The sequence below is a fragment of the Haemaphysalis longicornis genome, unplaced genomic scaffold, assembly GCF_048455015.1.
Source record: "Haemaphysalis longicornis isolate Haplotype H1 unplaced genomic scaffold, Haemaphysalis longicornis Haplotype H1 scaffold_4, whole genome shotgun sequence".
NCBI lineage: Eukaryota > Metazoa > Arthropoda > Arachnida > Ixodida > Ixodidae > Haemaphysalis > Haemaphysalis longicornis.
In genome coordinates this window covers 60,175,562-60,188,951 of record NW_027526361.1, presented here as the reverse complement: position 1 = coordinate 60,188,951, position 13,390 = coordinate 60,175,562, and the positions used below count along the sequence as shown (strand labels likewise).

General features: G+C 49.8%; 1 protein-coding gene across 2 annotated transcripts in view; it reads left to right on the top strand.

Annotated features, from left to right (window-relative positions):
- Positions 1-4,411: 4,411 nt before the first annotated feature.
- LOC144178791 (protogenin B-like) overlaps positions 4,412-13,390 on the top strand; it is a 200,037-nt gene continuing 191,058 nt past the window's right edge. For both annotated transcript variants that reach the window (XM_077706906.1, XM_077706905.1), the window contains exon 1: positions 4,412-4,603. In XM_077706906.1, the coding sequence (XP_077563032.1) occupies positions 4,537-4,603 (67 nt within the window). In that variant the 5' untranslated portion in view covers positions 4,412-4,536. The remainder of the gene's footprint in view (positions 4,604-13,390) is intronic.

The following is a 13,390-nucleotide window of genomic DNA, read 5'->3' as shown; positions in this document are numbered from 1 at the left end:
AACGGGTGTCTTTAACTAAACGAACGCGGGCGCTTCCGGTTAATTACGTATATTTTGCCTCAAATGTGCCTGAAGTTTTCTTTGCGAAAAACAACGGGGAGATGTATGACAAGCGCCAGCGGTTCACGAGTTTCGAACGCTTATAAGTTCTATATAAGCCGCTTAGCTTCCGAAGCCTCTGGGTTACGCCGCGATGACGTAGCTCCGTGTGCCTCTACTTAGGTCCAGCAAGCGAGAGAGAGAGAGAGAGAGAGAGAGAGAGAGAGAGAGAACCACTTTATTTTACGGCTGGGTCAGGGGAAGAGGTGGCGGGGGCCCAGAGGGTCTCCGCGACCTGTTGGGCCCTGGACACGAGGTTGGTGTGGGTCTCCAGGGTCGAGCTCCGCAGGGCCTGCTCCCAGTGGTTGGGGGTGGGGAAAGGGGGAAAAGGGGAGCGCGGGCAGTCACAGAGAGAGTGTAGTTGAGAGTCCCGGGCGCCGCAGAGTGGGCAGAGTGGCCGACTCAAAAGAGGGAAGGGTGTGAGTGGGAGAGGGAGGCTCTGCAGGGGAATGAGTGCGTTTGGAGGAGGCGCCGATGGAGCTACGACGACAAGGCGAGCGCCTAAAGTGCGCTGCGCTTAAAAGCGCTACTTTGTGTCTGCCTGGCGGGATTAAATTGCGACGCAACAATAACAGCCACAAATATTAAACGCGAGAGAGACGGCAATTTTTTAGAGCTTAACATGAATACTTTTAGGTACAACTGCGGCAATTTTCTCATAGATATTAGCCGACTTGTGCGACCAAGACATCCCGACACTGCCAAGCACACTCCTACATATTTGAAGAGCATTTATCAAAAAAATAGTTTAGCAGCCAACCAGATCTTTTATGGAAAAGCGTATGCTTTTCCATCAAAGATCTGGAAGGGTGAATTTGAAAGAATGAAGAGTGAGTGAGAGAAAAAGCTGTGAGGTTTCGCCGTTGCCTCTTCAATATGGGAGGGATCTGCTAAAGAAGGCGCGTTCAATGCTTAACCGCTGCGTTGAAACTTGAGCTGGTTTGGAGTATGCTTTTAGAAACGTGGATGCGACTCGACTGCACATGCTTGAAGAAATCGGGAGAGTACGCCGAGTGTTGTCTTGTGAAAATTGGAGAAACAATAGGAAACTTTTATTATATTCAGGTTTTTTTGTTTCTTGTTTTCAAAACTGACTCTTGTCACTGAGAATAAACGTCCCATTTAGCTGCTGCTAGCTGTTGTTTTGCAGGAGTTGGTTGAACTATAGTGGAGTAGGTTCAACAAGAAAACTCCACAGAGAGATGCTTAAACGATTACGTCCACATATTGATGAATGTGCCCGTATCTGTCGTAAAGAATTGCATTCTATAATTTTCAACGACAAATTGCAGTGATGTTTGTGTCAATGTTTTTCATGGTCTTCTTAAGGGATGGCATTTTGTGTGATATGTGTTTGGCGCCTTGCAAAGCTGGGTTTCCACGTTATTGATTAATAATGGTGACATATTGTTCAGTGTATTGTTACATTGCTTCTGTATAACTTTTTTTTTTCAACAAACTAAGCTGTGCAATGTGTTGTTTATGACCAAAGTTGTCGCAGCTGCACCGGCGCTCTGGCCCCGTCAAGATGTTTATACAGCTTCTCGCCAGTGTGACCGTCAACATTGTCGAAGTTGCACCAATGTTGAAATAAACTTTGATTTGATTTCATTTGAACAGCCAATGTTGCCCGGTAACATAAATAGCGACGATCTCAAACTGCAGTCGAAAGCGAAAGTTGAGGCTAAATAGTCTTCGTATAGGCGCCGACTGTGGAAAATAGGCGTTTATAGGCATAGGTTCTAAAGCATTTATAGGCATTTAGGTAGAAACGCCAAAATAGTAGGCGTTTATAGGCACTATCAAAACACCACAAAAGCCCTTCTTAACCTCTGATTCATACTGATATATCAAAATGGTTCGATAGGAGCGCAACAAAATAGGCATTTTGCTAAATTTGGGCCTCTAGTCCTTGGGATAATCGATCTTCCGTGAATATTGTTATTTCGCATTTTTTACCCGCTGCGCTCATGTCGCAAATGTTAACCTTTAAAACCAACTATTATAACCTAGCAGCTAGGGTTAATCCTTGTTATACTAGCAGGTAGCAGGCCGTTCTTCCGTCAACGCTCTAGAAAATGCTGCCACGCAGCTTCAGAAGAAAGGGCACGTCGCGGTCGACCTTTCGCGCACTTTTCTTGTGATTTCATCCGCTTCAAATGTAAAACATATACTTGCACTGTTGATTTATTTTTCGATACCGCTTTAATATGTCTGTTATAAGATGGACAATCGGGCTGGTATCGTTTTCAGGAACTAACCATCGATTTGAAAGTCATGGCTCTAGCGGCTGAACCAAGATACAGAAACGTGTTAATTCGGCAATATTTATAGATTGATTAACACTCTTCAAGATGCGAATGCAGGGTGTGTTGCGATGATAAACAACCAGCACTAGAATTTCGAGCAAAGGTCACACTTTATATTTCATATTGCTTATAAAAACACGGGCGACGTCAGTTCCTTGACTCCTTTGCAATCGAATAAAAATCAGCTCTAGCCAATGGGCGTCAAAATTGCCGCGTTAATTTTCTTCCTATGCGCGCACAAAGTACAACAGAGTTGCACTTATGCGAAAAGTGCTGACGTAAACTCTCCGCGCAAATTCCAGGCACTGATATGTTGTATTGTACACCTTGTTGTTGCGAAATCGTTTTATTCGATTTTTTTAATAGCATTCCCGCTTTGAACGAAGTAGCGCTGTAACGAAGACTGTCCCAAAGACTTCGGTATGGTATTAAGGATTTACTGCAGTTCGTTTTGACCCCGGGCAGAGGTAGTACTATAAATTGCTTTACCTCAAGGCATGAGAGGGCTAGTATTAGTACGTATGCGAAATATCATTATTGTCAATATCCTACCTATTTACGTCCACTGAAGGACGAAGGCCTCTCCCATTGACCTCCAACCGTTCGTTGCCCCCGAAATTCCTTATTTCCCCCTCCATCGAGTTATTGGCCTTCCCGTTCTTCTAGACCCGACCCGCCTCTCGGCATCAACTCTGTTACTCTGGTGTTCATTTCGTCTCACTACATGGCCTGCCTAAGTCCATTTCTTTTTATTTGACCTATATGATGTCATCTACTCGAGCTTGCTCCGTGATCCAGGAAGCTCGTTTCCTCTCCCTAATTGTTACTTCGATCATTCTTCTACGCGCCCATAGGCAACAGGACTTTATTCGATCGTAACAAACAACGATAAAAGACAACAACGAAGCATTGCTGTCACCTGCGTTATTTATTTGAAGAAATAGACTACTGAACACAACCTTCGTTCGTGCGCAATCAAACTAGCCGTTTTCCCAAGTGGTTCACACCATGTTTCGAGCTTACTTTTGTTAACTGCCACAAATTCACTCTCCGAACATAGGCTTTAAAAGCTTATAAATACAGTTATTCTAAGTAGCGTCTTCTGTACACTTATAATAAGCATTTTGAAGGGCCGTTAACAGGGGCCATGTCAGTCCGACGCAGTATTGAACACGCATCACGAGCTGGGGTGAAGGGTTACACAAGGGACACTTTTATAAGGTCATATGTTTTTATACTTGTCCTTTCAGGCGTGGCCACATCGGTCGTTAAAACGGGACCGAGCCGCTTGCGGTGGTATGCGGATGGCGGCATCAATAAACGGCGCAGCAATAGAACGCGCCTTGCTTTTATGACTCCAGATGGCAGCACGAGACCAGGTTTTTCGTCTGCACGGTAGCACGCTTCCCCTTTGCTTGTTTTGATGCGTACTCGCAAAGTGATGCAGTTCAAGATTCTACAACTGTGAAAAAGAGAACCGAAATATTGCGTAGACAAACTTCCGCACTAAATCTGCCCGCTTTTCGACGCGTTTTCGTTCAGTTTCTCGTTTTTTCCTGCTTTGCGTTTTCTGTAAGTTTTTGTTTCTCTCTCGCCCGCGTGCGCAAGCTTCATTTTGTCCACTGTAACGCACACTTATTACTTGTAGCTTGCACCTACGTTCACAAAGCGCTGAGGGAGCAAATGCAACGCACCATCACGTATCTCTCGCGTTACATTAACGTTGAACCACCAGCCTGAAGCATTAAACACGCACCCCGTATCCCCGTTTTCGGAGGCTTTTTTGTTTGTTGCTGCCAACCCCCAAGAATTCCTGAGATGCTTCGGGAAAGCGCTAAAATAACGTGCACTGGAAGTAAACCACGGTTATTAAAGAACAACAGACATTTTGTGCGGCTGAAACGGCATCATACGTCGCCTGAAAAGAAAAACAAGAAAGAAAGGCGACGACGTAATGTGCGGAGGGGGGTAGCAGCCATGCGCGGAAGAGCCGTTGTGGACGAGCAGCCGCACGGCTCGCTGTGTGCGCGTGTGTGCGTGTGTATTCATATACGCGCGTGTGGTTCAGGTCGGCCGAGGGATCTAATTGTGTGGGTGATTCTATGGAGTATCTGCAGTTGATGGATTTATGGCGTCGAGAATCACGTTGCTGTGTTGTCTGCTAACGGTAGCGTCGTCCAGTTCCTGCGACAAAGGTGAGCGCGCTTGACGTTTTGTATTTTTCGCGCCCTCCCTTGTGTTGGCGACGAGCGGATCGGGGGTTCCGTGGGAGTGGGGGGTTCGTTGGTGCCCGCTGGTGCTCGCATCGGTTCAGTCTTTTGGCACCACGGAAGATCGGTGCAACCCACCGTGGATCGGCGTTCTGATCGGTGTGCTTTCTCGGGCCGATGCCGCGTTTGGTCAACGGGGCGCCTCTATGACGTGGTGACGCGGGCTGGTCGGTGGGGACGCTACGCGCGCACGCTGGCCTCGCCTTTCCGTCGTCACCGTTGACAGCAGGAGCTGGGCAGCGTTCGGAATGCAGTGTGTTTACGTTTGAGCAGGTGACGCTCACCGCGTGCGTGGAGCCGCGCACCCGGGTTCGCGGGCTGGAAGTTCGAGCGCGCGGTCGGGAAGTCCGCGGCGTGCTGAGGAGGCAACGGCCATCGCACCGCCGCGTCTTTCCGCGGCGCCCCCGGTTTGATCTTGTTAGCCCGATTTCGGTGAGCGCGGCATCCCAGTTCCTCCTCGAGAGAAAAAAACTGGTATTGCGACAGCTACGCGCGGGTGCTGCCCAGCGCAGCTACGCTAGGTGTTGCTTTTTTTTTATTTTTCAGAAGGCCGCATGTTGTTCTGCAACGCAGCAGCGACTTTTGTTCCTCTCAGCAACAAGTCGCGGGCGTTTCACCGCGAATTTTCGCTGGAAAGCAAAACAAACACGCTTGGTTCTTGCGCAACACGCGCCGCAAGATGTGTAATTGTTGCTTGTGGCCTTAACAGTCGTCGCTGACCTCTTTACTACGAGAGGTACGAGATACAGTAGGATTGTTTCACCGCTACCTTTTGCTTGTTTCTGCGGGTCGGACGCGGGTTCGTGAATGTCCCCGAGCGACGCTTAATTGGGCCAAGCAGGGCGTGATCCTGCGCAAGTTTTCCTGCACGTGCTCGCAAACGACGTGAATTTTTGTTTGAGGGCTGAGAGCCCTCGCGCAATCTGCTGCATTAAAGCGTGACGAGTCGCTGGTGTAAATGCCTAAGCCACTTCTAGAAGAATGTAACCGTTTCTCGCGTCCCATTCGGGACCGCGATTGGACCTTTAAGCGCACTAGCTGCCCCACAGCAGCATTTGACTAATCGTAGTTCATGTTCATTTCGTTCGCAGTAGGTCACTACTCGTAAAAAGGTTACCACCCTGCTTGAATTGCTGCCTTTTCTTGTTGGCTTTTGAGGGGTGATAAACTGTAATTATAACAATGGCAAAGGCAACTTAAATTTTCGGAAGAACCTGTGTTTTTTTTTCTATTCACAACTAAATTGCAAAGCTAAACAAAGACAGCGTGTGAGGAAGGGGGGGGGGGGGGGGGTTCTCGCTCTGTTTGCCTGAAGAATACGGCGCCACGAGGGGCACATTATTGTGCGCAGTTAGGTCGGGCAGGCAATGCGCCTTTCACGTCTGTATGTTCGGATGTAGTAGCGTCTAGTTATTGCGGGGCCCGGTCAAACATTTCTTTTGTGATTGTGAGGCATGTAATTGACAACATAAGGTACTGCGTGCGTGAAGCGCCATTTGACCATGAAACCGCCCAAGAGCTGGGATGTCGTACACCGTGCGAAATTCCAGTTCAAGAAAGGCAAACCTGCTTTCTGTGAAGCCTTGTATGTTTCTTTGCATACGTCGTGAAACCAATGCAACAGTCTGTGTATTAAGAAAAATAAACAACAGAAATAGTTGATGGAATCGCGCCGTTATGAAGTTAAACTACGCGCTCTTGTCGAGGCGCGACCAATCGGCGTAAGCACCAGTAGATTGTGTTCACTTTTTGTGCTGAGGAGGTACCGGACCCTTACTCGCGGAATGTCATCGATTGTGCGCACAGAGGTTGTTTTAGAGCTGTCATTGGATCTTGCCGATTGCCTGGTTAAGACTCCCTAGCCTCGCGCGACTGTGGGACATTCGTTTCCGGCATGTATCGATAAATCGAAGGACCAGAAGGTTGGTCGCTTCATACTACGCCGCTAGCGACAGGGGGCCGAACAGGGATAGCCCTAATTGAAGAAAAACTCGGGCGACCGGAGATTTTTAGCCTCGCAGCAGTTATGTGCAGTAAATCTTACGCAAAGGGAACTGGCGGCTTTTAAGCGGGGAACGCTCCTTCCCGCAGCCGACAGGTGTGCGGGGACGACCGTAATGGCGGTGGCACCGCGCGCGTGGTACCAGTACGAGCGAGCCACTCGGCTGCCCGCTGGATGCGTTACGCCACCGAGATTCCATCTGCTTGAAATGTATCCCAAATGTAGCGAGTCGCCCCCGGCACGACAACTATCACTTTCCTCTCTGCGCGAAGGTTTGGTCGGAGGAAGAGGAGGAGGAGAGGCGGGGAGGGACAATGCGCAATAACCCCCATCGTCCGGTTGTTTCTTTTCTTCTTCCATCCCCCGTTCCGGCCGCTCGGAGGGCTGTTGGCACACTGCAGCAGAAGCAGCAGCAGCAGCGGCGGCGGTCGCCGACGGGCGGCCCTAATTTATTCCGCGCAGCGAATGACAGAGTTCGCCTCTCACCGGAATAAGGAAATGGAGGCCGGCTTTAATCAATACCGAGCGAGGAAGAGTTCTCTCGCCCACCCCCGACAGCCGCTTCCGTCTTGCGCCCTGCGCGTCGATTTTGCGGCGCTGCTGCTGCTGCTGTTGATGGCACTGCTGCTCTCTCCGCGTTCGAGTGGTGGCTTGGTGCTTGTTCGGCTGCTGCTCTGCTCGCGGCCCTCCCTCGCCCCCCTTCGTCGCGCGCGACCGCCGCGGTCCCGTGGGCGATTAACTGCCCATTAGCCCCGCGGAACGTAGTTACTGCCTCTGCATCATCTGCCCTCGGCCCGCTTACAAGTTCGCCGTGGCGTTGCGTTCTTACGTCCACGCGCGGTGACTGCGTCACTGCGTTCGTGCGGGACGTTTGAATGGGAACGCCAGAAGGGGCAAGAATCGCTCCTCCACTGGTGGCCGGTGACCCCATCGCCTGCTGGGTGAGAGGCAGAGAAATAATGTGGTCCGGGTGGTACCAGAAGCGCATGAGGAAGGAATCATGATTGACCCGCCGCGGTGGCTCAGTGGCATGGCGTTGGGCTGCTGAGCGCAAGGACGCGGGTTCGATTCCCGGCCGCGGCGGCCGCTTTTCCGATGGAGGCGAAAAGCGAAAACGCCCGTGCGTTCGAGATTCCGTCGCGCGTTAAACATCCCCAGGTGGTCAAAATTAATCCGGAGCCCTCCACTACGGCGCGCCTCGTCGTCGCCTGTAAAACCAATCAATCGATCAAAAAGTCATGATTAGGCCTGCAAAGCTTTGTTTGACTGCACCTACTAACCCTGCTGTGCGTCGTTTGTGTTAAGAAAAAGGTGAGTAGTGCCCGTTTATATTCTAAATGTCGTTGGCATTCCAATGCGTGGTGCATTCCACGCGGTTGGCGAGAAACGGGTTCAGGGAAATGAGAGATCGGAGATCTGGGATTGTTGCCCTTGTCCACCTTCTGCCACGTGGGACCCCTTTGGGCGGCTTGGTCCTGAGGCAGAGGAAGAGGAGAAAGCAGAGGGGAATAATGCTACGGCCACAACCGGGGCGGACTTTGAAACCGCGCCTTGTTTGTAAACACGGTGGGGACATCGCAGGCGCTAACAGCCAGAGAGAGAGAGAGAGAGAGAGAGAGAGAGAGAGAGAGAGAGAGAGAGAGAGAGAGAGAGAGAGAGAGAGAGAGAGAGAGAGAGAGAGAGAGAGAGAGAGAGAGAGAGAGAGAGAGAGAGATACTTTTCTCTGGCTAGGGCTAGGCATGATTGAGCCGCGGATGGGCAGCCCTGGGGAGCCGCAAATGCTTGCAGTTTTGCAGCCGTCGCTATGTCGACGGCAGTCGCTGCCGATGACCGCATACTTGGGACGCAGCTCGGTGAGGTGCGTCCCACAACACAATAGGGGCTACAACACAAAGAATAAGAGAGAGCAAGCTCATGCTTGTGAGAGTTCTACGACTCAATGTTCGGCCTCACCCGGTACAGACGGAGGTTTCGCATGGAAGGCGCGCACGCGGGCGAGGCGTCGAATTTCGCACCGTGGCGCGGTTACTCGGTGCGTAATCTGTCTCGTGCGGCCACTCAATCGTTTCGGTACAACGCGCACTGGGCGCTTTTATGGCCGCCCAACCCCCGCACCTATTTCATATCCCCCCTTCAGGTGCGAGGCGTTGTTGACGGCGCGCGCGCGAATTGGGAACAACGGTTATTATGCGCCTGAGCGCATATGCATAGCATGCGACGCAGGAGATATGCCCCACGGGGCGCTTATAATTGCCTCGCGAGCGAACGCTTGGTGGGTTACTCGGGCGGACGAGACCGCAGGGATCTGTGGAACTTATTCCCTCGCTCAGAGGTTGTAGTTGATTGATAAAAGACTAATGTTTTAGTTAGTAGTATATCGCTTTCAGCACAGTGTTGCGTTACGAACTGGTACTCAGTATATAGTACGCGTATAAATAGCAATCCCACCAAGCGTAGTGACGTCACACGAAAATTGATTTTCGATGGCGCGTGCGAACAGCCAATTTTGCCCGAAAACTTGCTAATACGTCGTATTTACCGCTGCGCTTTCAACATGATTTCGCCTGCGTAATATTTGACCGCGAAAGTGCCGCCTGTTGGTGTAGTGGAACAAAGTTCGAAGACCAAGCGTGAACCGGGAACTCCGATGGAGCCAGAGGACATCCCTGTGAAGTTCCGCCAATACAAATGTGCGCAAGTTCGGCGAAGCCCCTGGGAAGCTGCATCTGTAGCTTGTTGATACGCGCTCGATCGAGAACTATGTTCCGTGGCCACATTCACTGTCACGAGCTGGCCAGTTGACCGTATTACAGCGCGCGCAGCTTGGTGTGTGCCCCTCGGCCGCCGTTCCCGTTGTTGGGGCACAATGGCGGATGCCCGTGAGCGTGAGCGCGCGGACACGCCAGCGCCAGCTTCTGCGGGCAGAAGAAGCGGAGGTTTCGCGGCCGCCGTCCCGACCTGGGGGCGCTTCAATTCATCACGGGAGGAAGGCCGTGTCGTGGGGGCCACCTTTTCTCTGGGCCCCCCTTCTTCGGGCCGCGCGCGCCTTTCTTTCGTCATCTGCGCCGCATTCTCGCCGAGGCGAAAATGGAGCCGGGGCGGAGGAGGGGGGCGCGCGCGTGTGTGGACCACGATCACGTGCCTTGACCTCCACGTGCGGTACATTAGTGGGCGAACGAACTCTCCCGGCCGCCCCTTCCTCCTGCCGGGCTCGGGTGGGCATCTCCGCAAAGAATGCTGCACCGCGGAGGAAGAGCGCGGAACAGCGGGAGCCACGGAAAGATTGGATATCGCCAAGAGAAGAAACGCGAAAGCGCAGGACGCAGTTGTAACCACTAGGAGCAAGTTGCTAGTCAGCACCAGCGCCGGGCCAAGATCCATTATGGAGGAAGCCGTACAGGCAGCAACAGCGCTAGCCTTAGCTCAGACGACGGGCTCGCAAGAGGCCTGCTTGTACAGGAGGTATACGTAACGGAAAGAGTGACAACTTGTAACGGTCCGCGTTCTGCGAGATACAGGACCCCTATCAGGAAGGTCGACACATAGTCTGTGGACCCCCGGCGCGAAGAGCAACAACTTGACTCATCGCGCGGCCCGAGCACTCGCAAACCTGATCACGGAGGAAACCATCCCCCTCTCGACACCCCAAGAGCTAACGCAACACTACCGACTGCAAAGCAGAAAGGGAGATTGAAGGCGCAAGGAATAACGCTAGGAGGGATCGAGATCAATACGTACCCGCATCCCGTCCGGCTACTACTAACGTGCTCACCGCAGTGCGCGCCTGAATGCAAACACTGCACTCCGTCGCATGCAATGGGAGCATCAGATACAAAATCCAGACCTGCTACACTTGCCCCCCACCCCCTCCAGTGTCAGTGGCAAGTTAGTCGCCATTCCACTGTGTAGGTGGACGACCGGCGATGCTGTATGAAATATGAATACGGTTAGAGAATGTACACGTATTTTTCTCAACTTGGTAACGGTAGTGGCTACGGCTTTTTGATTACTTGGGGACGTTTGGAAGGACTAGAGTTTTATCCTAGCGAAGAAACACTGCGCCGTAAGTTTCCCTCTCGTGCAAGCGGTGACAGCAGATGGCAATTCCCGAACGTTTAGAACTTCACTGTGAACTGGCCTATCACGACAAGTAAATGAAACTCGGCGTGTTGATAGAGTCGCGCCTTAGCGGCCAATTATTGTAACTGTTTGGGGGAAGTGTTTATGCAACGAGAGCTATAGTCTTTTTTTTTTTTTTTTTTTCTGCTGAGCATTTACTGTAAAGTTGGCTTTGCGGCGATGCGTTTTTGCATACGGAGAAAGAATGCACGGAATTCTAGCCTATGACCGTCCCGAACCCAGACCACTTCATCATGTTTGTTAAAAGAGGGCGTCAAATAAAGAAATGCTTTCTCGTCGCGTTCGTACCGCACGTATGCCGCACTCAAGCCCAAGTCCCGAGCTCCTTGCGTGAGGGCAACAAAAATACCGGTTTGTGCTATAACTGGTGCGGCCACCATAGAAATCATACGCCGTTTGGAACATGATACGGGCCCCGGAAGTGCTGTATACAGTAAAGAAGGCTGTCTAAAGGAGCTTTCTTTTTCAGAGAGGGCGAATCTATTTTTGTTGACGGATCAGAAAAATGCACAGAACCATAGCCATATGCAGCTTCTCTTTAAAAGAAGTGGTTAAAACAAAATTCACTCCGATTAAACTTTCAGGATCGAGAGGATAACTGATCTGAATAACTCATCTGCGAAACTCGCAACCACTGGTATTTTACTTTGGAGCATATCGCGGCAGAATTTGTGGCTAATTACACGCCGAAACGGTTTTCTTTCTGCGCAAATTTGATGGTTTTTTTTTTCGCAAACAATGCAGTATATTCTCCGGTATCAAAATGTTGTTTTAAGCAAATAGAATATATGCAAAGCAAATGATAAAGCCGCTTGAAAGACTCGAGATTTTCACAATTTCCTGTGATTAAAAATAGTTAACAAGCGCAAAACATCCTCATCGGGATGCTAACAGTGTGAGTAACGGGTCAGCGACAGAAAAAATAACAGACAAACGCCTACTTTTAATGAAAAACACACCCTTAATCTACACATTCAAACACGTCACAGCAGGTCAGATGGCCGCATAGCAACACTACTGACTCCCAATGCGGATTTCGGAAACATCTTTCTACAGAATGTCTTGAAAACAACAAAATAGTTGAGGGTGTTTTTATTGAATAGTTACAAAGGCACTTGATCTTATAAATCGCAAGCTTCTTCGTAACTAGATGGGTGTGGAAGTTCATTTCTTTTTCTTTATTTGTACCATGATATCATTACTACAGTTTGCTTCCTGGTCCAGGAAGCTCGTTTTTTCTCCCAAAGTGTTACTTCGATCATTATTCGTTCCGTGTCTCGTTGAGCCGACCTAGGTTTACGTTCTAGTTGTTTAGTAAGACCAATTACCGACAGGATGCTTTGGTTGCATATTCTTCTTTTGAGTTATAGAGAGAGGTAGCTTACTTTTTATTATTTGGGAGTGTTTGCTGAAAGCACTCCAGCCCATGCCTATTCTGCGCCTAATTCCTCTCGTGATCGGGGTCAGCTCTGACAGCCTGTCCGAGACAGACATGCGCTTCTACTTCTTCTAGCGTTTCGTTACATTAGCTGAAGGGGGCGCTTTCGGCGTATTTATTCATCATCACTTTAGATTAAAAAAAAATGAAATTTCGAGCAAAAGACAAGAAAGTTTTTGTCTAGAGAAATACCTGTTTCAAACGTAATACTCTAGGAATTCTTCCATATTTGATATTACCGTACGTAACATTTAATGAATAAATAAAAAAAATCGCTAGGGTCATGTCAGTCAGCTGATTATAAAGTTATCTCAGATAATTCCTATGCTCTATTAAAACCGAGACATGCCCCCGCAAAAGTGCTAATTCATCGTTCCCTATTCCGTTCCCGTTTTCATTACTCTTTATCTGGGGCATAGTTGTTTGCGGGAACTTTCCGTTTCCTACTCATTGAGCTCCAACGTGATTTATAATACTGTTTTTGGTGACGGTTTGAAGGAGCCCTGCAGCACTTTGTCCAAACTTTTTTTTTTTTAATCTTTGTCCAAACTTTTTTTTTTTTTTAATCTTAAATGCTCGCAGATCGTAGTCACCCGACACACTTTCAGTACTTAGATTAGGGGGTCGCATAGTACCCCAGCCAAAAATTACTGATCTATGCCCATCAGATATCTTTGGAAACTCGCTCAAACGATTTTGCTTTCTTTCCCGGTCTTGGCGTAGTTCGACGGCCCGAATTACGTCACTGAGGCCATGTAACGGCTGTTGGCCGGTTTTCCTTCAGTTGCAGCAATGAGCGCTTTTAGATAGCAACTTTAAAAATAAAGCCACAAAAACAAAGCAGAAACGGAAGGCGTATCTAGTGCGACGAGGATATTACGCAGTGCCGCTCTGTGCTGGCAATAACCATAGCTTTCGCAGTTCTTCCAGCCGTGAAGGAAAGAGTGAAAGCGTTTATCGAAAGTGTTGCACGGTCCCTTTAAAGGTCTGAGCCTATACCACGGGCCAATATCCGTTTTGCGCGCCGCGGCCGAGTTGGTCACAATTTTTAACCCCGGTGAAACTTTTGGGTAGCGGTGCTTAGCACCGCGACTGTAGAGTTGCCCGAGCAACAGATCGCGCAGAGTCTTTG